This window comes from Cygnus olor, chromosome 1 (assembly GCF_009769625.2).
Source record: "Cygnus olor isolate bCygOlo1 chromosome 1, bCygOlo1.pri.v2, whole genome shotgun sequence".
Lineage (NCBI taxonomy): Eukaryota > Metazoa > Chordata > Aves > Anseriformes > Anatidae > Cygnus > Cygnus olor.
The window spans coordinates 95,366,745-95,388,192 of record NC_049169.1 but is presented as its reverse complement, the minus strand read 5'-3'; the positions used below and the strand labels follow the sequence as shown (position 1 = coordinate 95,388,192).

Genomic DNA, 21,448 nt, shown 5'->3' with positions numbered 1-21,448 from the left:
CCTGCAGACCCTGTCTCAGGCCTCTGGGGAGCTGCATCTCAGGGCAGTGGTTTTACTCAGGTCACTTCCCCAACACCGTGCTCCCTCTCAGTTTTCTCCCCCTTTGCTCTCCACCTCCCCAGGTTTAAGGCAGCTCATTTATGATCCAACCTGGACAGGTTGGATCGATGGGCAGAGGCCAATGGGATGAGGTTCAACATGGCTAAGTGACAGGTCCTGCATTTTAGTCACAACAACCCCATGCAATGCTACAGGCTTGGGGCAGAGTGCCTGGAAAGCTGTGCAGAGGAAAAGGATCTCGGGGTGTTGGTGGACACTCGCCTGAACACAAGCTGGCAGTGTGCCCAGGTGGCCAAGAAGGCCAACGGCATCATGGCTTGTATCAAGAATAGTGTGGCCAGCAGGACCAGGGAGGTGATGTCCCCCTGTACTCTGCTCTGGTGAGGCCACACCTCGAGTGCTGTGTTCAGCTTTGGGCCCCTCACTAGAAGAAGGACATCAAAGCCCTGGAGCATGTCCAGAGAAGGGCTACGAGGCTGTTGAAGGGCCTGGAACACAAGTCCTGTGAGGAGCGGCTGAGGGAACTGGGGGGTTGTTTAGTCTGGAGAAGAGGAGGCCCAGGGGAGACCTTGTTGCTCTCTACAACTGCCTGAAAGGAAGGTGTGGGGAGCTGGGTGTCGGCCTCTTCTCGCAGCTAACTAGTGATAGGACTAGAGGGAATGGCCTCAAGTTGCACCAGGGGAGGTTTAGGTTGGAAATGAGGAGACATTTCTTCTCAGAAAGAGCAGTCAAGCATTGGAAGGGGTTGCCCAAGGAGGTGGTGGCATCACCGTCCCTGGGGGTGTTCTAGGAAAGGCTGGACCTGGTGCTTAGGGACACGGTTTAGTGGGTGACATTGGTGGGTGGTAGGGGGATGGTTGGACCAGATGATCCTGGAGGTCTTTTCCAGCCCTAGTGGTTCTATGATCCTATGATTTATGACTTCTGCAACTCCCTCCCCTTGTAAAAGCCTCTCTCCTTCTCTTTACATACATTTTTTTTTCTTTCTTTTTTTTTTCTTTAAAATCACCACATCTTTTCAAGCCTCGCGCCCCCCCGGCCGCCCTCTCCCCCTCCCCGGCCACCGCGGGTCCCCGCCCGCCCCCGGGGCCGGGCCGGGGCGGGGAGGGGGCGGCACCGAGACCGAGCCCCGCTCGGCGGCGGCGCCGGGGCCCGGCGGGCCGGGGGTAAGTGTCGATCGCTGCTGGCCCCCTGCCCCGCAGACCCCCGACCCCGACCCCCTCGGACTCCCTCGATACCCCCCACGGCGGGGCAGGAGGATGGGGTCAGATCCCGGGGGCTGGGGAGGGCAGAGGGGGCGGCCGGGGGGCAGGAGCCGGGGGGACCCCCAGGAAATTGTGGGGCACGGCTGGGGGAGGCTTCGGCTTTGCTTGCGAGGCGGGCGGCTGCTTAGGGCAGGGGGTTTGGGGGTTTGCAACGCGGCCCCACAGGGTGCGGGTTTCCCGGAGTTGTGTCGGTGTAGAGGGGCGCTGCGAAATGAGCAAGATGGGTGGTTGGGGCCGGGGTGCTTTGTGCAGCAGCGGTCCTGGGCTCGGCAGCAGCGCTGGCTGCGCGGGGAGTTCTTCGGGGCCAGTGGGAGCCTTAACTTTTTGTCGGGGGCAGGTGGAAGAAAGAGAGAGGAGAGACAAGCGCTGGTTCTTCCAAGCAAAACACATCCGTAAGAGGTTGTTTCACCCCTCTCCTAAGGGATCAGTGTTTGCGGGACGGCTTCCATCTCATTCAGCCCTTGCCCTCGCCTGACTCCAAGCCAGCAGGGGCAGTTTGGCATCAGGATGCATGTGTGCATGGGGCTGGAGCAATTCACACCTCCTGCACAGCTACTCCGCCAGCAGCGTGCGCGTCGCATCACGGATGCTCCTCTTGAGCGGGTAAGGTGGAGCAAGGAAGAATATTTATAGTGCCTTCTTTGCAATGTTCTGTCCTTGCCTCTAGTACTTGTCAAGCCGAGGATGAGTTTAGTGATGGGAGCATTAGCCAAAAAAAAATAAATCAGATAAAAGGGATTAAATGTCAGAGAACTACCCTGGGATGGCAGCCTTCATGTACCTGGAAAAATCAGCCTCCTTCTAAATCAAGATTGGGTAGGTTCCTGAGCACAATCACAAACCCATTGTAAGAAAAAGAAATGTAGAGTCCGCTGCATGCACCCTTCCATTATTTCATCCCAAATGACAAGTCGATTTGCTCTTCAGCACAGGAAGCGTATCTTCCAGCCAGGCATGGCAAACATGGAGCACAATATGGATAAAATGGGGGGCTGCGCTGACAGTCGAGCTTTGGCAAGCTAGGAAGGGTTGAAGCGGAGCATTATGTGAACAGAAGGCCTGGGACAGGAGCACGTTGCAGGAAAAGAATAATTCAGCCAGTGGTGCTCGCTGCAAGGCAGCCAGGGTTCAAGAGCCTGCTCGAGAAGCGCAGGTGCGGTCTCTCTGCCAGGCTGCTGAGCACTCGACTGCATGAAGATCCTAAAGAGATTTTTGATGAGGGAAGAGGGAGGGTACTCTCTTCCCAAAACCCTTGCCTCTGTCCTTACAGCTGCATTGGCTGGTGAGATGCACCATTCAGATGCACGCAGCAGGTGAAACCTGGCATTCTTCTCTTGGATTAGGTTCAGTGAAAACCAAACCGGACAACCAAGACTTTAAAACCAAGCTCCGCCTTCATATGAGCAGAATAAAGACCTCTAGATTTGGCTCGAGGTAGCACCATGAGTGAAATATGAAAGACATATGCCATCTTCAAAAGGCTACCGTTCTTTGGAGTTACTATAAGCATCAATTTTCAGTCGTCTTCTTCTCTTTGCAGCAGCATCCCCATGGCGCTCTTCACAGGAACCGGCGGCCATCTTAACGGCACCGATGCCATTCCCTGTGGGGCAGGTAACACGACAGAGCCGGGCCTGCCGCGCTCACACGCCTACTACGCCCTCTGCTACTGCCTCCTGATTTTGGCCATCATCTTCGGGAATGTGCTGGTCTGCCTAGCCGTGCTGAGGGAGCGCGCCCTGCAAACCACCACAAACTACCTTGTGGTAAGCCTGGCGGTGGCGGACTTGCTGGTGGCTACTTTGGTGATGCCGTGGGTGGTGTACCTGGAGGTGAGTGTGTCAGAGGAAAGACCAGCAGAGCTGAGCCGCAGTATGAGTGCGTGCGCTCAGGTTAGGCCAGCTCTGTCTGGTACAGATAAAGGACCTTCACGTTTCAGCCCCCTAGCCAGCTCCAGAGCATTTGTGGGGTGTGTGGCAGCCCACAACGTCACACAGGTGGTCCTGGTGGGCCGGACACAAGCCAGACAAACACACCACAGCTCCACCTGCCAGCAGACATGCTGAGCCTCTTTGAGCTCGAGCAGCAGCTGGGCTGCAGCCGGAAGTGTAGGCTGTGGCCCCTGACGTGCTGACACCGCTTTCATCTGAGCATCCTTGGAGCTGACTCCGTCAGCCAGGAGGGTTGCCAGTGAGCACCATGATGTCTCGGGAATGGCAGGGGGAGGAAGGGGGGTGGAAACGTCTTACAGCAACTCTTCTTGGAGTCCAGATCAATCCCTGCCTGCTGGCCAGAAAACGAGTGAAGGCGGTCGAGCCCTCATCTCCTGTGGAGTTTAAGAGCCTTAATGTCCATGATGTTAGGTCAGCTCCAAGCAACATTCCCCAAGTAGGCTGACAAAGAGATGAAGCCAAAGATCATGCTCCAAAATCTCTTTAAGTCAAGCGAGCATTCTCACAATAAATTCAAAGGATTTGTCAAGCCCTCAGGGTCTTTTTCTCCATTTCCCTGATCTTTGCACATTGGGCTGGTGTAAACCTATATTGGCATGACGGTGCATGGTATGAGCAGCACCATCAGATATAGGGCAGCAAGGATGGACTCCAAATCCCCCCCACACTGCGGCAAAATCCTGAATTACTGAAGCCACTCCCAGGGCAAACATTTTTGCTACAGTAAATACAGGAGTGCATGCTACAGCTGGCATTTTTATCTGTTCTCTTTAGCATTTTTATGCTTATTCAAGTAAATTGGTAGAGCTAGGAAAATTAAGAGTGAATTCCTATGAGCCATAAGCTTTCAGCTGCGCCCTGTTAGCCCTGTTCCCATGCTAACAGAGACAGAACAAACCTCTGAGCCGTGACCTCTCTGAAGCCTCGTGCTCTTTCTCTAAGGGGCAAGGTGAGATCAGGCTGGAGGGTGAGTAAAGCATTCTGCTGACAGCTCCCCACCATTGGCTGACCTCCTTCCCACAAAGCAGAGCAGCAGCAGAGAGAGATTTTGACTTGTGCGTGTGGACTGTGCAGTGCACGAATAGAAAGTAGGACGATACGGGACAACTCCAGCAAATGCCAGACCTGCTATGCACGTGCAAGGAGATTTGATCAAGCAGCAGGAGAATGGCAGTGGCCAACACTGCCACCAGAACATGTTCAGTAGCCAGCATGGCTCTAAGCTTTGGCACAGGTATTTCCCTCATGTTAATCCAAGCCACTGTTCCAAACTGTGTCCAATGCAGTCTCAGCAAGACTACAATTAAAAGAAATTAAGTGTCTGCTCTATGTACAAGGGCATTGATGGGTAATTATTTATGTAGAGCATCGCTGTGGAATGAAAGAACAAAGCGAGCACCATGATGCTGCTTGTGTGATCATGTTCCTGATGAAGTTAGTAGCGACATTTAGACTAATTTGTGTGGAAAGAAAGATAAAAAACAAGGAATAAGGGGCAGGAGGGGAGGGGAAGCCATCCCAGCAGAACAGAATTAGACTCCATTTTGCTTATAACTAAAAGTATTACTAAAAGGCAAGTTTTATTTCAGACTGCTCGTACAGGAATATTCCATCACCTCAAGCACAATTCCAGTCTCTAATGAAATCACAATGTGCTTTTCATTAGGAAAAGATTTACTACTCGCTATCACTGTGGAAAGGGTGGCACTGGGGCACATCTGTGGAGCAGCCTCTGCCCCCCGGCGGTATTGTGGGCACTGTTTGCAATCACAATGGCAGGTCCATTCCGTCGTTGTGTTTGCAGGCCCATTCAAGATTCATTTTCCACTCTGGAGCTTGGAGAATCAAAGTAACTGATCCAAGAGACTGCAGAAGTTACCCAAACAAAAGGGAGAAGACCTACACACATCTCAAATCCAATCTACCACTCCCAGCATTACATAGTACCCTCTAGATAACTAGGCTTTAAGACTCTAGAAACACTAAGATTAAAAAATAAAATTAAAAAAAAAATAAAAAAGTTGAAAAAAAACTCCAGAGTTGTTTAGATATTTGTCACTGTTTATGGAATCAACAGCGCTACAGATGAAGCAGAAATTGCATCATGCTTCAGTACACTCTGGGCCTGGAAATTGCCAAGAGATCATTCAGTCCCTGAAACCACATACAATACCTGTACATCTGCTGAGCATTTGCCAAACCAAACATCTGAAACCTGGCCATTATTTATGGGGAAGCTAAAGGTAGATGAATCCCTCAGATTTAACTGTCACTTGTGAACTTTATGTGCTTTACACTCAATTTTAAGAGCCATCTGTGGTCTGGACCTTCTCCATGAAATTTGCCTTTTTATCCATCAGGCAGCCTAGATCTGTCTCGTTCTGAGAAGTCTTTTGGGAAGGCTGTGACAGAGCAACAATATGAACATTTTATAACCTCAAAATCCTCATCTCCAGCTAATGAAGTTTCTGGCACAAAATTGCTATTCTGCACAGTGCCTAGCAATCGTCTGGGGTCAACAGGTAGGACTAATATAGCAGTGCTGCTACCCTAATTCTTTACTGGCCTCTGGGGCTATGGAGTCTGATGGCATCGATACCATCATGCCTTACTGTCAGCATGCAAATGGAGGAGAACATGCAGCAGCATGGCCTGTAACATCTTTCTTGGACTTCTCGTAACATCCAGTTCTAACTCCAAAAAGGAAAAAAAGGCTTCAAAAGGTGGTTGTCACTGATGTCCAGTGTCTGTGGCTCTCACAACGGAGCAGTGAGACCTGCAACTGCTCTTGGCATTCAAGGAGCTCGCTAGGCTACCATCAAAGGAAGGACAAAAAGATGAGTTACTGCAGCTCAGCAGTTTCCCAATTGTCGGCTGGCCTGTCCGCTTGCATGCTTTTAGTTGCTCTGACCGTGCAAAAGCATAAGCAGCGATTTCACAGCTGCAGGGAGCTAATTGCAGCCCCAAGAAGAACTTTCTCTTAAACACAGAACTCAAGTGAGCATGCTTAAATGCACAGCTGCTTACGTACCTGCTCATATTTTAGTCATTGCTATCCATGCATTGTTACATAAATATGATTTACAGAGATCAATTTGTTTATTTTTAAGGATTCAGGAGAATGACAGATTTATGAAAGTTATGAATGCACGATGATGGTTTTTAGATTGGAAGCCTTCCTAAAGTGTTGGAAAGTTAAAAATAGCAATACTGTAGCCTTGTGGATAATGCAGACTGGTCATTGAGCAAGACGGGGTGAGAACCTGACCTGAATGGTCTATAGGGAGCTTTAGCATCATCTTTGACAGAACCAGGATTTCATCCTGGACTCTGTTCTCAGTTCTGCTGCACACACACTGAGTGGTAATGAGAGATTGTATCAGCTCATCTCTCTGTGGTTTGCTCTCATCATCGTAAGAGGAGAATAATATTTGACCATCCACCTCACTCAGGCAGTTGTGAGGAGACATTCAATTAATACCTGTGATGTGCTTTGAGATTCCTGGATAAAAGGCACCAGAGGGATAAAGAATAGATACCTTGCCAGCACATGAAAACCAGAAATGCACACTGGCAAGCTATAGCTTCTGTAACAAAGATGAGCAGAACAGAGCAAGAAAATAAAGTGCAGAAATAGAATTAAAAAATTATGAACAAGGCCTGTAATAAAAGGGCTCTCTTCATTGTTAAATTCTGGAATTAATTCTGTATTATCATGCATGTAAACACTAACTACTTCACTGACTTCCACAGGGCTGCCCCTCATTTTAGAAGCTCTGACTGATGAAGTGAGGATGGGTTTTAAGCCCAGCATTTTGATCTGCCAAGCATCCCCTCAATGCAAGCTACAGCTTAGCATACAGGTGGCGTGATCTGAATGCATCATCCTGAGAGGGTTCATGTCAGGTCCATTCCCACCAGCACCTTCTTCAGTTTTAATGGTTTACATTCCCAGAGCTTCTCCTTAGGCTTCACATTCAAACACGCTCAGGACCTTGGAAACGCCCTCAGTTAAGTGCTTGCACATCTGCTGGGTTAGCAGCTGCTGGCTTCCTTGCAAACACCTGGCAGCAGTTCCTGGTGACATATTCTTCAGACTCCACAGATCACACGTACACACTGCATTTTGTTATACCCCAGACTACAAAAAAAAACCCACTGCAAAGGTTTCCAGCATTTATAATTTTGGGGTATTATGAGGTGGGCAAGCAGGTCTCAAAATCTGCAACTAAAACACAAATGGTGTGGGATTTGTTTAAAAACTGAATCTGTTCAAGTCCCTAATTTCAGAAGGGCAGCCTTCAGTTTGTACATCTTGTAGCCTACCTAATTGTGCAGAAAATCTCTAAGTTGTTTTTTTTTTGTTTGTTTGTTTTTCTCTCTCTTGACTTTTTTTTTTTTTTAAAGAAAACAAAGGAGCCCCAAAAACTCAAGATGAAAGCACAGTTCCTTTCTTCATTTTGCAGGCCTATTTCTACTTCTCTCCCATGCATCCATTCAGTGTTAGGTGATCTAATGGGCAACTGCTTGGTTCGGTACCTGACTTCTGACATACAGCAGCTGGGTCCAGTAGAGAATATCCCGGCGACACACAGCTCACCTCAGGAAATTTTGGTGCCCATGTGTAGGAATGCTGGCACAGAAACAATCAAAAAACATTTAAATTCCTCAGGATTATTTGTTAAACAAGCCTGAAAAGAATCCATACAGAGCTAATTCTGTGTTTATACAAGTACATGAGTGCTGCTTCTCTCTATGGTAAGCTGCGTCCTTCCTAGGCACTGACACTTGCTATAGAGTTGGCCCACTGCCATAGGACTAGAGCTTGCTTGTGGTACCATCTCCAGCCTGTCCTGGTATGGGTATTTTCAAATGCCTAGCTCTTGTCTTAGGACAGGTAGGACACAGTAAATGACCTAAGCTAAGGGAATGGATCGGTGATGGAGCTCGGGGAGCTGGGGGTTAAGGAGGAGCATACCAGCGCATACCCCCTTGAGGGGAAACAAGTTATAAGAAGTTGTTATAATGCTCATGCCTCATCATCTCTTCACTATGCTGCATGGCCCCAGAAGCCAGCTAGGTAGGTAGCTGGAACATGTTCACAGGATCACAGGATAATTCTGGCAGAAAGGGTCCTCAGGAGGTCTCCAGTCCAATGCCCTGCCTGAAGTGGATCAGCCATGAGGTCAGACTGGGTTGATTGTCATAACCAGTGTGAACCTCTCTTCTTTCAATGCCTGTTGTCTCTCATACTTCCACCACACACTGCTGTGAAAAGCTTGGCTCCACCTTCTCAGTAACCTGGCTCCAGCCCTCTCAGTGACCTCCCACTAGGTACTGGGGACACAAAGCCACCTCTTCTCCAGGCTGAACGAGCCCTTTTCACCTAGCTTCCCCTCACAAGACAGGTGCTTCAGCCCCTAGGGACCATCTTGTTGGCCCACTGCTGGACTCACTCCAGTTTATTGATGTCTTTCCCATGCTGGGCCCCACAACCTGATGCAGTAGCCCAGGTGTAATCTGAACATAAGCAGAGAGACCAGGAACTGGTGTCAGTTCCCGACAGCTTCCCAGGATCCAGCTGAACCAGCAGGATCTGCAGGGGTGGAGGCTAAACTCCAGGCCTCCCACACAAGGCAGACAGCACTGCTGTCTCAGAGGAAGGACTTTCTTCCTCTTTCTCTCCTACCCCACTTCAACCAGCATGGCATTAACTTAGCTTGCTGCATTCCTCCATCGGGCTTATCTCTTGGAGGGCAGGCTGCCTTCTTGTTCACCACCTACAAGGAGCAGGTGCTGAGGCTGACCAGCTTGCCCAGGGTCAGGCCATCATCCCAGCCTCGAGCAGAGCTGGCCCATTCACAGCAGTGCCACACGGTGCTTGGAGCATACTGCTGTCAGCTGGAAAGGTCATTGTCAAGAACTCGATGGCTGGGCCAAAAATGTATTCCTCCATCACGAAGATTGGCCACAGCTAAGTTTTCATGATTGCACACTTGAGATTAAAAATTCAAAACAACCAGAACAAAAGCTAGACATGATAGCAACCCAAAACCCTTTATCTGAATAGCTTGTGAGTTCTCATTCAGATCTGATAATCAAAATCTGTAACCGAGATAAGAATCCAAATGAAGTTCCGGAGAAGCCTCGGGTCTCAGGTCACTGTTTCATGCATAAATGCATAAAATTTGCAGCACTTTTCCAGTTCGCTGGCTGCAAGAGAACTCCAGCAGCTAAGCTGAGAAGCACCTTTAGCCTTTAGATTTTGTCAGATAATCCTTAATCAAAGGATGTATACAGTGATATCATATTTAATTCAATTTATCGTGCTAGACCTTAAGGAAATGGATAGCTGCTGTCTATTTCTTCATCCTGCCTACCTCTGTAAGAGTCAGAAAAAGAGTGAAATTGAGGTGCAGCTCCTGGATTCCCTGTGACCCACCCCTGTGTTATCCTGAATACAATACAGACGCCTCACTTTCCCTCTGCACATCACAGTGAATATGAATTCATCTAGCTGTTGAGATACCTGAAGGAGAGCACCTCCTTATACATAATCTATTAGGACTCCTTGCAGAGCAAGGCTGACGGCTTTGTGATTGCTGATGCAGGTGACCGGGGGAGTCTGGACTTTCAGCCGCATCTGTTGCGATATCTTCGTCACCATGGATGTCATGATGTGCACGGCCAGCATTTTAAACCTCTGCGCTATCAGCATTGACAGGTGAGTGCCAAGCACATACAGGAGAATAGTCTGAGGGTGGGGCAGGCCCCATACCTGACCATGGAAGAGACAAGGACTTGGTGTTGGCACAGGCAGTGCCAGTGTCTTCACGAACATACACTTTCCTGCAGGTCTATCACTGCCACTACTGCTGTTAATGTGGCTTTGCCCACCAGGTGCTAGAAGATGTCTGTGCTTAAGAAATGGGTAGAGAGAGACAAGCAATTAAACAACACCAGTTGGTAGTCAGCTACATCCTCATCCTTTTTGAAGGTAGAAACCAGAATCTGTCATCAAATTCCCACTGAGTATCAAAGAGGGTTTTGCCCACTGAGTATCAAAGAGGGTTTTGCCCTCTGGAGAGCCTGCTCAAAAAAAAATCACAAAAAAAAAGTGTTGTCATATACACATGGAGGGAAGAAGATTATTGCTGCATAATCTTCAGCCTTACCATCTTTTTCTGCATCTTAAAATTGAGCTTAGTGTAGGCAACACTGAGGGCTGGGAGCCAGGACCTTGGCATGTGCAGTACAGTTAGGACCTAAACTTCCTGCTGATGGGGAGCAGTGAGGGTAGGAGAAAACACTACACGCTGTACCTTTGTAACTTCTGGTTCAAGGGTAAGCGCACGAGGCAGCTCTCAATGATGGACTAGTCTAGTGTTTCTCCATGGGAGACTCCCTGTTTCACTTAGGCTCTGCTGCCAGGTGATACTAAAGCTGAGATTCCTGTGCCTTACGAGTCCCAGGCTTGTGGAGCTGTGTCCTAGGGGCACCCCAGCACCCAAATGTCCCCAACACACTCCCAGGGGCAATCATCTGGCTGTCCACAAGGCCAACACCAGAGCGGGCAGCTGAGGCACAGAGTGTAGCAGACTGTGGTTGCTCCACAGTCTGCTCCCTCCCAGCAGTTCACATATAGCCATAGAGGGTGGAGGGGAGGTTTCCCCAGGTTTCTAGGTCTATCTGGTACCACGCATGTTGTAGTTTCACAATGCTAATGGATCTGCAGAGTGTTTCTCCCCAGTGCTGCCAACTAACTCAAATTTCCTCTGTTCCTCCCCACAATACCCTGCTCACCATTTTTACAAACTGCTGATCCCATCATCTGCTCTTCCCTCCTTTCCTCTCCCATCTCTTCACCACCTCGACCATCGCATTCCCTATGTGGCTTTCCTTCTTCCTTTTCAAACCTGGTCCTTCTCCTCATGCCATTCTTACGTCTCCTTTTTCTGGAGCTGTTTTGGTCCGCAGGTACACCGCAGTGGTGAAACCAGTGCAGTACCAGTACAATACTGGGCAGAGCTCCTGCAGGAGGGTCTCTCTTATGATTGTGATAGTCTGGATGCTGGCATTTGCAGTGTCGTGCCCTCTCCTCTTTGGCTTCAATACTACAGGTAAATGACATCCCAAACAATTGTGTGTAGGGAGGGGCTGGAAGTTGAGCTGCCCTGTGTATGGCCATGTTATTTAACGTAAGTCCTGCAGGCTTTTCAAGTTACAGGAAATTTTAGGGAACTGGAAAGCACCCTGTGAAGGGTGACAAAAATCTCCAGTGCTGGAGAGCAGATGTTCTCTTGTCTAAACTTGCCATTTGCTTCAGCAGACACTGGCTGTTGCTGTGAGCACAGACCTGCCTGCCTTACTGGCAAGTCACTGCCCTTCAAAGTGCCCACGTCTAGAAATCCCCCGAACAATCATTCATGCAGCACTTCCAACACACACATAAGACTTCCTGCATCTTGCCAATTCTCCATGGAGGCTGAGGTGCAGGGGAGCCTTCCTCCCTCTGAGCCACAGGCAGAGGTCCTCTGCTCCCCGTCCATCCTCTGGGCAGTGCCTGAGGTGAGAAGGGGGCACGGGGAGGGAAGTGCTGTTGCCCTTCACTACCTGGTCCAGACAGGTGCAAGCGGTGCACACCTCTGCATCTAGACAGCTCAGAAGCTGACAGAATAACGGGAGAAAGGAAAAAGGAGAAAGGATCCTCTGAGGAAAGCTGGGGGTAAAAGTGAGAGAAGAGGGCAGAGCTGTTGGCCAGAACAAGCAGATGTGTGTTGAGTCATGCTGGATGACCCGAGGCAGAGCCCATTTTAAGCACTGGTTAGGTGAGCGGGTAGGCCACAGTATAATATGCAACAACGGAGACTGAAGATACTTGCTCTCCTTAGACTGCCCTTGTCCCTCAGCCATCAGTTGACCTGCTTTGCCAACACATCAGGGCCTTCTTGTAATAAATTCAAGCAGCTCAGCCTCTCCTCTCTCTCTTTTTCTCCTCCCCAGGGGATCCCAGTGTCTGTTCCATATCCAACCCTATTTTCGTCATCTACTCCTCTTTGGTGTCCTTCTACCTCCCCTTCATGGTGACCCTGCTGCTCTATGTCCGGATTTACCTCGTGCTAAGACAAAGACAAAAGAAGCGAACCCTCACCCGACAGGGCAGCCACAGCGCCAGCACCAAACCGTGCTGTACACACGAAGTAAGATCCCCATGAACGCAGTAGGAGCTGTCAGAAAGAACAGAGCATGCATTATCTCTTCTCCTCAGAGGGTCAAAGCGTGGAGTGGAAAGCGTAAGGAAGGGACATGACATCTTTTCATCATGTCACTCACTCATACACCATGATACTTGAGATGCAGAAGCTCTAGTTAAGTCCTTTCTCAGCCCTCTAGAAAGAAGATATCCCATGTGTATCTCTGCCCTCTGGAACCAAGCAACTAGAAGAGAGCACAGCCTACATCAATGTTTCTTCAGAGCTGTGCTTTCTCAGCCATGCAGAAGTCTGGCTAATTTCATTTAGTGATTTTAATTTCTTCATTTATTGATTTCTACTCTAAGAGGTTTCATTCTCAGGGCTTCACAGACTTTAATAACCCAGATTATTAATAAAAAATCTCTTCATCTGGCAGGCTTAAGAGTTCAAAATGCTCATGGTGCATGCAGCATTTCTTCCACTGACCTTTCTAGATGAAATATCTGCAACCATGGGAACTGACACAATAGGTTGAAAGGGATCACCTGGTCACTCATACCCACTTCTTTTACCCACTTTCTCAGAGCAAAGCCATGTTAGAAAAGGGTGGGGATACTGATGCGAGCAGGGATGTCACAAAATGCAAGTGACAGGTTAATAGAGGGGGTGTTTCCGCTCTTGTTCTCATGCTTCTCTTTGGTGGGATGGAGGCAGAGAGTTGTCAGGGCCTGCTCCAGCCCTCTGATAAGCCAAGGCCTGTCCCAGTCTCTGGATTTTGTGCCGTCTCCAGAGGATAGTCTTAGTGCCCAAGAAACGAGTGGGGCTAAGGATGGCTTACAACTTTCCCCATCATCCTTTGACGCAGAGAATGGATTGGATGTTTCCCAGTTCCTCTGTGGCATCCTCTTTTGCAGGAACACATCGAGAGGAAATCTTTGTCAGACAGATGCCAGGGCACCTTTTCCCCTTGTCTCCCGCTAAAACGCTCAGGCCAGGAGATGTCTACCAAAAGGAAATTGCTGACAGTCTTCAGCCTCCAGCGGTACCGCAGCTTCTGCCAAGATGCATCCCTCAGCAAGACACCAGGGACTACACAGCACAACAGGCTGGAAGAGAGGAGAAAGAGTAGGAGTCCAGGGCTGGAGGTGCAGAGGCTCAGCAACGGCAAAACCATCAGCTCTCTGAAGCTAGCGCACCAGCAGCCCCGGCTGATCCAGCTTCGGGAGAGGAAGGCTACACAGATGCTAGCTATCGTCCTGGGTGAGTGAGAGCAGCTCTGTCTAGTGTGGCACAAGGGGTACCTTTGCTTTCTCTTTTCTTTCAGTATTTTTAAATTTTTGTTGTTATTGATTATTATTTATTATTATTATTAAGCTGGAGCGATCCTAAGTTCCCAAATGCACATATGCAGCAACTCTTAACTCCAGGTACAGAAGGGGAAACAGGCAAGGAGCAGCAGAGGAACCAGCTCATAGAGCTCGACAGGGAAGTCGAGAGACTGGAGCCAGAGCCACCTGCCACAATCAGCAGACACACTGCTTCCCCTAATTAACTCACTACTAGCAGGGAAATTATGCAATCATCATCACAGCGTATTAAAACAGCTAAGGCAGTAGTCTTTCCTCCTAAGCTGCGGCCACTGTCACCAGGCCACATCTAAAGGCCCATTCATTAATATAATTGACCCTAAGGAGCCTGAGCTCCTGCAAAGTCCCTCTCTATCAGGAATAAACATGACATTTCTTCAGTGTTTTCCAAATGCAGACAAGTGCACTCTGAGCTGCACAGAAGTAGTGAGAGGGTGGGGGAAGAGGGCACAGGTGCAGGTCTCTTTCCAAGTCGTTGCTTCTCTCAAAAGTCAGGGATTGTTTTTTCTCTCTCTCTAAACTCAGGGGCATTCATAGTCTGCTGGCTGCCCTTCTTCTTGATTCACATCCTCAACGCCCACTGCCCAGCCTGCCGCGTGCCCCCGGGGCTGTACAGCGCCAGCACCTGGCTCGGCTACGTCAACAGTGCCCTCAACCCCATCATCTACACCACCTTCAACACCGACTTCCGCAGAGCCTTCCTCAAGATCCTCTGCTGCTGATGGCGGGGCTGGCGCTGAGCCGTGCTCGGCCCCCCTGCCTCCGTCATGCTGCAGGTCGCAGCTGGGGCCTGGGCTGGGGACATGGCGTGGGCCCTTCCCTCCTCCTGCTTTTCGAGCTGTGGGACGAGCAAGAGCCACCCCACCTGCATGGCTGGCTTTGTGCAGCAAGTGTCAGAGCCTCTGCTTTGAAGAGCACAAATCCTTCTCGCTGCTGGGGAGGGAGGGAAGGAAGACACAGAGGTGAAATGGTGAGTCCTCCTACCACCACAGCCTTGGCCTGCTGGAGGCACCCAGCACACGAGCAGCAGCCCTGAGGCGAGGGCAGAACATGACCGCTTTGATAAGGATCCTTATCCCTTCATTCAGGAGCCAAGGGCAAAAATTTGGCAAGGAAACTTAGAGAGGGAACACTGATGGAGAAACTGTAACATCGCTGTTGACTCCATCAAAAGTTTTGCCTATAACGACGGATCAGTTTCAGTGCTTGAGAAAATTTCCCTAAATGCAGACAAAACATCCCCTTTATTGTACTGTTCCCTGCAGGTGGAGAGGTGGCTGCCATCCCTTTGCTGTGTCACACCGGTAGGGCAGATTGCACAAGAAGTGCAGTGTTGTCATAGGTACAGGTTATAGGTACTCTGACCTTACACAGCCAGAGTAAGACCTAGATGACCACCAGACCAGCCCTGCCCTAGGCCATGTCAGATTGTCTCGTGCCAGGGCAGCCTAATGGTCTTCTTGTACAGAAAAACCTGTCTGGGGACAGTCTCGTTGTTTCTCCCATCTGTTCCCCTCACTGTGCAGGATCCAGTGACTCACCCGAGGCTCCAGCTCTCGCTCCCAAGCTTAGGCTTAGCTGCGCTGTTAGCCGCACTTGTTCGACAGCTTTGGGTGTAACCGCGTGTTGTCCCTGCCTTTGTCTATGCCACAGCTCCTCCATCGGGGCAGTACTTCCTCTCTTTCCTAACACAAAGCCAAGACTTTGTCCTGGAGCACATAGCGGAGCTCCAGCTGCTTCTTTTGTTTGCGGGGTTTGGGGGGGAGACACTAGCAGACAGCATGTGTTGTTTGTGCGGGGAGGTGCCCTCCGTACTGTATTGTAACTGCAGTAACCCAATAAAACACGTGTCTAACTGGAAGCTTTGGTGCCTTTGTGGTGAACGTAGCCCTGCCATAAGCCTTTTCTCACCTGCAGCCTTCTTAACACCTTCCCTGCATGAAATGATCGTCTTCCCAGGCACCCACAAGAGGTCATTACTATTGCTTGCATTTCACTAATGAAGATCAAAGGAGGGAAGTGGTTTTCCAAGCCTCACACGGTGAAGCACTAGTGAAACTGGGAAAGAAATCAATGTCTGCTGTAAACACCTCCAGCAGATGAATTCTGAAAAGACGGTCAATTGGTTTATCAGCTATGCTAAGCAGGCATGTGGTAGTTTTTTTCCATCTGCTCAAAGGTGCTGGACTGCACAGGAGGCACTCATCCCACAGGATATAGGGGGTATAAATCCAGGGAATCAACCTGCGGACAGATTGTTGCCCAAGTAATGTTCATTAAGATGCTGTCATAATACAGACCACCAGGGACCAGTTTCAGTTGCTTTACGCACAGTTGCCAGAAAGGTGGAAACAAGGAAGCGGATCTTTTAACGGATGACTGGGTCCATTTCAAGCCCTCAGTTGTCGTGTTCAGTCTGATCTTGAGTTTGAGCCTGTTCTTCAAGCAGTGATCCCCAAGATGATTCGGGGTGATAAAACCATTGCTCTCCCCCTTCCTCAAGCATTGCTTGAGCTCTGTGCCCCAGTTTTACTGGGACAGTAGGACACAAGTGACCTTGCAGGAAAGGCCAAGGAGCAGAAGCAAGTGAAGGTGCAGTGAGTTGATGGCCCCCTGCCTTCCCCAGCAACCCAGAGGGACAGCGGAGGAGCCCCAGCTCCAGTTATTTGCAGTAGAATAATCCATGCTCCCTCAATGTGTAACTGAAATACCTTCTCTTAACCTTCATTTTCTACATTTTCATCTTTGCTGGTTTTCCCCCCAGTCCAAGAGCATCTGGAAGAGGAGAGGTGAGCAGAGATTTTGTGCTCAGCACAGGAGCCTTCTTTGCTGAAGAACCATTTCACAGATTTTCATCTAGATACTGGCATTCACATTAGAAAAACCTTTGGAGAATGCAAAAAAAATACTCCTTTCTCACAGAGGGGAAAAGGGAGCTCAGAGCCTGCTGCAGGCTGTAAATAACTCCCAGAGTGGGAGCCTTGCACTGATGGCATGTCTCGGCAGACCTGCAGGCACAGCAAGGGGCCGCATAGCCTATGCTCACCCTCACTGTGCTCCACCAGGCAGCAGGGATGGGATACCAAAGATCCCCTGTGCTAGACACCCTCTGTAATCAAGCTGGCAGACAGCATAACCAGAAAGCATCTCCATGGCTGCTGAGGAGAGTTAAGAGCATTTGTAAACCAAGGAGAGCTGGCAAAACCCGCCAGGAACAACAGCAGCCTCCCCAGCAAGGCAAGAAGAGGCCATCCAAGTACTGCCTGTCTAGACGAAATTGCAGCAGAGGCACAGCACGCCTGAAAAATGGACTGAAAAACATCGTTTACCTCCCACTCCAGCATTTCTCCAGCCAGACATTTCATCCCAGCTCCCAAAAGGCTCTGACCGAGCTGTGGGAGCCCGCGTACCGCCAAGCCTTGTTCAGGTAGACTTGTGCAGTTCTCCTGCAGCACCACACATCACCTCCATCAAAGCCACAGTGCCCCGGTCTCCTCCACGTACCAGGGGCACCCCAGGGATGCTGCCCCCACCGGACATGTGTGGCTGCCCTGATCCCTTGCCCCCCACCAGGGCAGCCCTGAGGGACGTGGGGGACCCTCACGAGGGCTCTGAGGCGGCCTTTAGTTTTAGAGCATGAAGCACGTAAATAAAATGGACGGTGAATCTGTTATTCAGAATAAGCATTTTTTCAGAATGTGCTGTAGTGTCTCGAAGTGTCTGTCAGAGACCTGAGCCCCACATGTGCTCCACGGCTCCTGGCTGTGGTCTCAAGCACCTGCAGTCTGGGGGAATGACTGACGTGAACTTTCTAACGATAACAGTGAATTAACGTGGTGGCCATTTCCTGGTATCTTAACCACCTGATCCGCTGCCTTAGGAGTGAAAGAAGGCAATTCGGGGTGTGAGGGATGCATAATGATACTTCTTCAAAGCCAGCATCAGCCGCTAAGACATTGAACAGGAGGTAGAAGATGCATCCCAAACTTTCTTTTCAATGTCAAATGCCACTGATCCGGCTCTGTTACCCTCCAGATAGCCAACCTCAATTCCAAAGAGAATAGTGACCTTTCTTGATCTGCTTTCCTGGCATCGCTCATGCCTCCTTTCTTCAGTTTCATATCACCTCCTGTGCCAGAACTGAAGCTCCTCAGCTGACCCCAACCATGCCTTTCTCCAGCAGGGATGCTCTCCCCCCCAGCCCAGGCGAGGAATTCTCCTGTGCCTCTTCCATAATTCTGGCCACACATCAGCAAGTCTCTTGCTGCCAGACACTGGTCTCAGCTATTCCTGAATGCCTCTGGAAGCATGAGGCAGGGAACAAGAAAGCCCCTAGAGCCAAAGAAGAAAACAAACATAATTAAAAATTAATTTCTGTATAATGATTTAAGCATCTTGGCGAGACAAGCACCAGCCTGCTCTGTGTTTGGTGACGTGGGGAAGACCTTTCTGGTTCCCTGCCCTAGGGACTCCTGTCAGTTCTCATGTTTTATCCGGCAGCTGTGAGCGATGCTGATCAAACAGCACAGTACAGACTGCTTTTCACAGGGCAGAAGCACGCTTGCTATGGGACGGCGTGTCTTTGCCACCCTGTGCCTTTGCTGAAAGGGTGTGATGCAGGTGGCTGCTCACCTTGCGATGCCTCAGCTGACAGCACCTGCAGCGTGCACGTCAGTCTGAAGTGGAGGGAGGTGGGCAGGCTGTTAGTGCTGTGGGGCTCCCCTGCTTTTTGTGATGCTGCTGGCTGCAGGGAGCAGGGGAGGTGAGTATCAGGGTGAGTCCAGCACCCTATCTCCCCTCAGCCCCATGTGTGAAGGCCACCGGCATCACTCCTTGGCCTTTTGCCTCGGCGAGCAGGAGTATAGCAGCCACTGCTAAACTTCCAGAACAACAAATTGCTTGTACCTCCTCAAGATATTCAGGAAAAAAAAAGGCATGTAAAAAAGCACGCGCCAGTGTCTTCTGCAGCTCGGTGTTGGCAAAGCTAGCTGCGGACATACTGCACTGTTCCCACTCCTTTCTCTACTGGCCTTGCCAAATTCTAATCATCTTGTTTGCCTCTGCTCCTTCCTCCCAGATGCTCCATCTCCTGCTCCCTTCCTCAGAGTGCTGCATCTCTTCAAAGGCTTCGGCTGCCTGCCAGTCTCCTGTGTTCTCTCCCAACCCAGTTCATTCAACTTCGCCTGGCATCTGGCTTTCCTAAGAGTTGGTTTCCTCAGCTGTTTTTCAGCCCATAGTAGCATTACATTTGACATTACATTGCAGACGGTTCCACGCTGGACAGGGCAGGGTGGTGTAAAAAGCTCAGGACAGATTTGTAGCCTCAGCTCTGCTGGCTTGCTGCAGGACGTTAGCTCCATCACTTCAATACCTCCTCCGATTACCTCACAGAAAAGCAAACCGTCTGCTCTGCTGTGAGGGAGGGAGCAACAGGCACAAAGCACTGATATAGAGAAACTTTCATTCAGTGCTTTATAATGCATGGGCAGTGCCTCGGAAGGGCAGGCAACTTAAGTGTAAAAAGCATCACATATATAGCAGTGTAATGGGGTCCAGGAACTCTGGCCAAAGACCATGAAAGAACTCCTTTCTGTTGTGAAAATGTTTGCTGGACCACTACGTTTCAACATCACAAATAGGATCATCATTCTTGGACATTTTCTTGACTAATAATCTGCAAATCAACCCACTCTGTAAGCATGGACAGGTGAGATGCGCCTCATTCTGTGGGGCCACAGGCATGAAACACAGCCATTGCCTATCCCAGCACTCCAGCCACAGCCTTGGCCAGAAAAATGTTTTATACAGTAGCAGGGGGATAGGGAAAACAGAAATCTGGTGAATCCTGAGTTGTCTAATGGATCTAGATGCCTCCAGTTTTCACCTCTTTACATATGGCCCTGTCCCTACTTCGTAGTTTCTGAAATTCAGTCTGAAGTTTGCAATTAGCCTGGCTGGCCAGATAACCCCTTTGCATCCAAACGTGCTCCACAAAGAGCTCTGTGAGATGCTCAGGCACACAGACAGCTGCTGAAGAAAGCAGGCTTTCTCCTAAGTCTGTGAAATGACGGGGAGCGAGCAAGGCCGGGAGCTAGAGAAGGCATGTCGGACGCATAACAGGGCATCACACTGTGCTGCACCTTCCCCTCCCCAGTTTAATTAAATCAAACCGAGGACAGATGTAGAAACAACCAGGCAGTTCATCATCACCTCGTTGCAAGGCAGGGAAGGTATTGCCTTTCCCAGCCAGTGTGCCGGAGGGGAGGGCAATGCGTGCTCTGGCAGACGGCATTCACACTCACACCATCAACAGGGAAACAACAGGAACATTTTGCTGCAGGAAGGTGTTAACCACTCTTGTGCCAGCACCAGCTTGGCCATCTAGATCCAGCTTCTCAAAGGGATTTAACTTTATTCTCTTGTTTGGAAAGGCCTATCATGCATAAAGAAAGTGCTTAAGGGAGGATGGCAATGTGTTTGAACAGCCAGGTTTGCTAGCTTAATGGTTGGACTTTACAATCTAAACGACTCTGTGACCTTAATAAACTGAAGAAGTACACGTTGCATTACCAGAAAAGAGATGAAGTCCCTAGTGAATTATGTAGATCATGCCAGAGTGTTTGTAAGACCACTGAACTGGCCTGAACCATCATGTATTTTGTGTATGCCTTCCCTGTCGGAGAGGAAGATCCTCTGAGATTACTGAGGGAAAGGTTTAAGCATTTTAGTAGGGCTATTTTTTTTAAACAGCCCTTTGCCTGTCAACTCAGGTTATGAATCCAAAAAAAAAAAAAAAAAAAAAAAGCTACCCGATGCTTAAAAGCACCTCTGCAACTTACCTGGAACCAACTTTTCTATGCATAAAAGCACCACGATCTGAAAGCCATCTGGGCCTAAGAGGCTTAGAAATAAATTGAACACCCTGCTGGAACACTTCCAGCCTTCAACAGCTCCTGCAGCTCCATGGAGCCACAGAAGAGCAGACCTAGAAACTGTCAGACAAGGCTTGATACAACCTGTCAGGGACCCTGTGTCACAGCAATTCACAGGATGGATGGATGGAGGGGGTGAACGTACAGGGGAAGAAATGCCGTACCTGAAGGAACAGAGAAAGCCTTTTTTGGACAGAGCAATCTGATTTATTTTTCCTCAGTACATTTTAAAGCATACCTTTGAAACTGCTAGAGGGTCTACAATATTAAAATAGCTCTGAAAGAAGTAAGTTACTGAGCAGAATACCAATGAAGTGGTCAGAAAGGCACAGTAACGCATGGCCCTGCCAATTAGTCTCATCAGAAACACAGGAGCATGAAAAATTTTTCTTTATCTAGGAGAAGACTACAGTAGAAGATGAGAAGGGAAAGATGTTCTACTGTATAATGTTTCTGTAACACGCTCTCTCTTGTATTCGTCCCTGCTCTTTTGTGTTCTGCCATTTGGGGATGGAAGGCAGACAATGCTGTTTTTGTAGTTTTCTGCGCTACATAAAGGTAATTTAGCACAGAAAATTTTCCACTCCATACTTGTTTCAATTTTTGCTTCTCTGTGAAAGGTGGGTAAGAAAACTACATGTTAGGACAAGAAAGAAAATTTTTGAAAGAAATAGGTCT

General features: G+C 49.3%; 1 protein-coding gene across 6 annotated transcripts; it reads left to right on the top strand.

The window, feature by feature from the left end:
* Positions 1 to 1,170: 1,170 nt before the first annotated feature.
* DRD3 (dopamine receptor D3) lies at positions 1,171 to 15,788 on the top strand. Of its 6 annotated transcripts, none has more exons than XM_040570768.1 (8): positions 1,171 to 1,226; positions 1,663 to 1,928; positions 2,866 to 3,217; positions 9,889 to 10,001; positions 11,255 to 11,397; positions 12,281 to 12,477; positions 13,386 to 13,731; positions 14,364 to 15,787. In XM_040570768.1, exons 2-8 carry the CDS (start codon positions 1,837 to 1,839, stop codon positions 14,558 to 14,560), a joined length of 1,440 nt encoding a protein of 479 aa, XP_040426702.1. In that variant the 5' UTR covers positions 1,171 to 1,226; positions 1,663 to 1,836; the 3' UTR covers positions 14,561 to 15,787. The 6 variants fall into 6 exon arrangements, 5 of the variants coding, with proteins under 5 accessions (XP_040426702.1, XP_040426712.1, XP_040426719.1 ...); XM_040570778.1 differs by having other exon boundaries at positions 1,172 to 1,226; positions 1,747 to 1,928; XR_005823534.1 differs by lacking the exon at positions 1,171 to 1,226 and having other exon boundaries at positions 1,669 to 1,928; positions 11,239 to 11,397; positions 14,364 to 14,521.
* The last annotated feature ends 5,660 nt before the right edge of the window (positions 15,789 to 21,448 follow it).

Bases quoted from the DNA above. Each gene is read 5' to 3' on its own strand.
- DRD3 (XM_040570768.1), top strand. From the start codon at position 1,837: ATGTGTGCATGGGGCTGGAGCAATTCACACCTCCTGCACAGCTACTCC. The intron at 1,929-2,865 runs GTAAGGTGGAGC...TTCTCTTTGCAG, and splicing joins CGGATGCTCCTCTTGAGCGG to CAGCATCCCCATGGCGCTCT. The intron at 13,732-14,363 runs GTGAGTGAGAGC...CTCTAAACTCAG, and splicing joins GATGCTAGCTATCGTCCTGG to GGGCATTCATAGTCTGCTGG.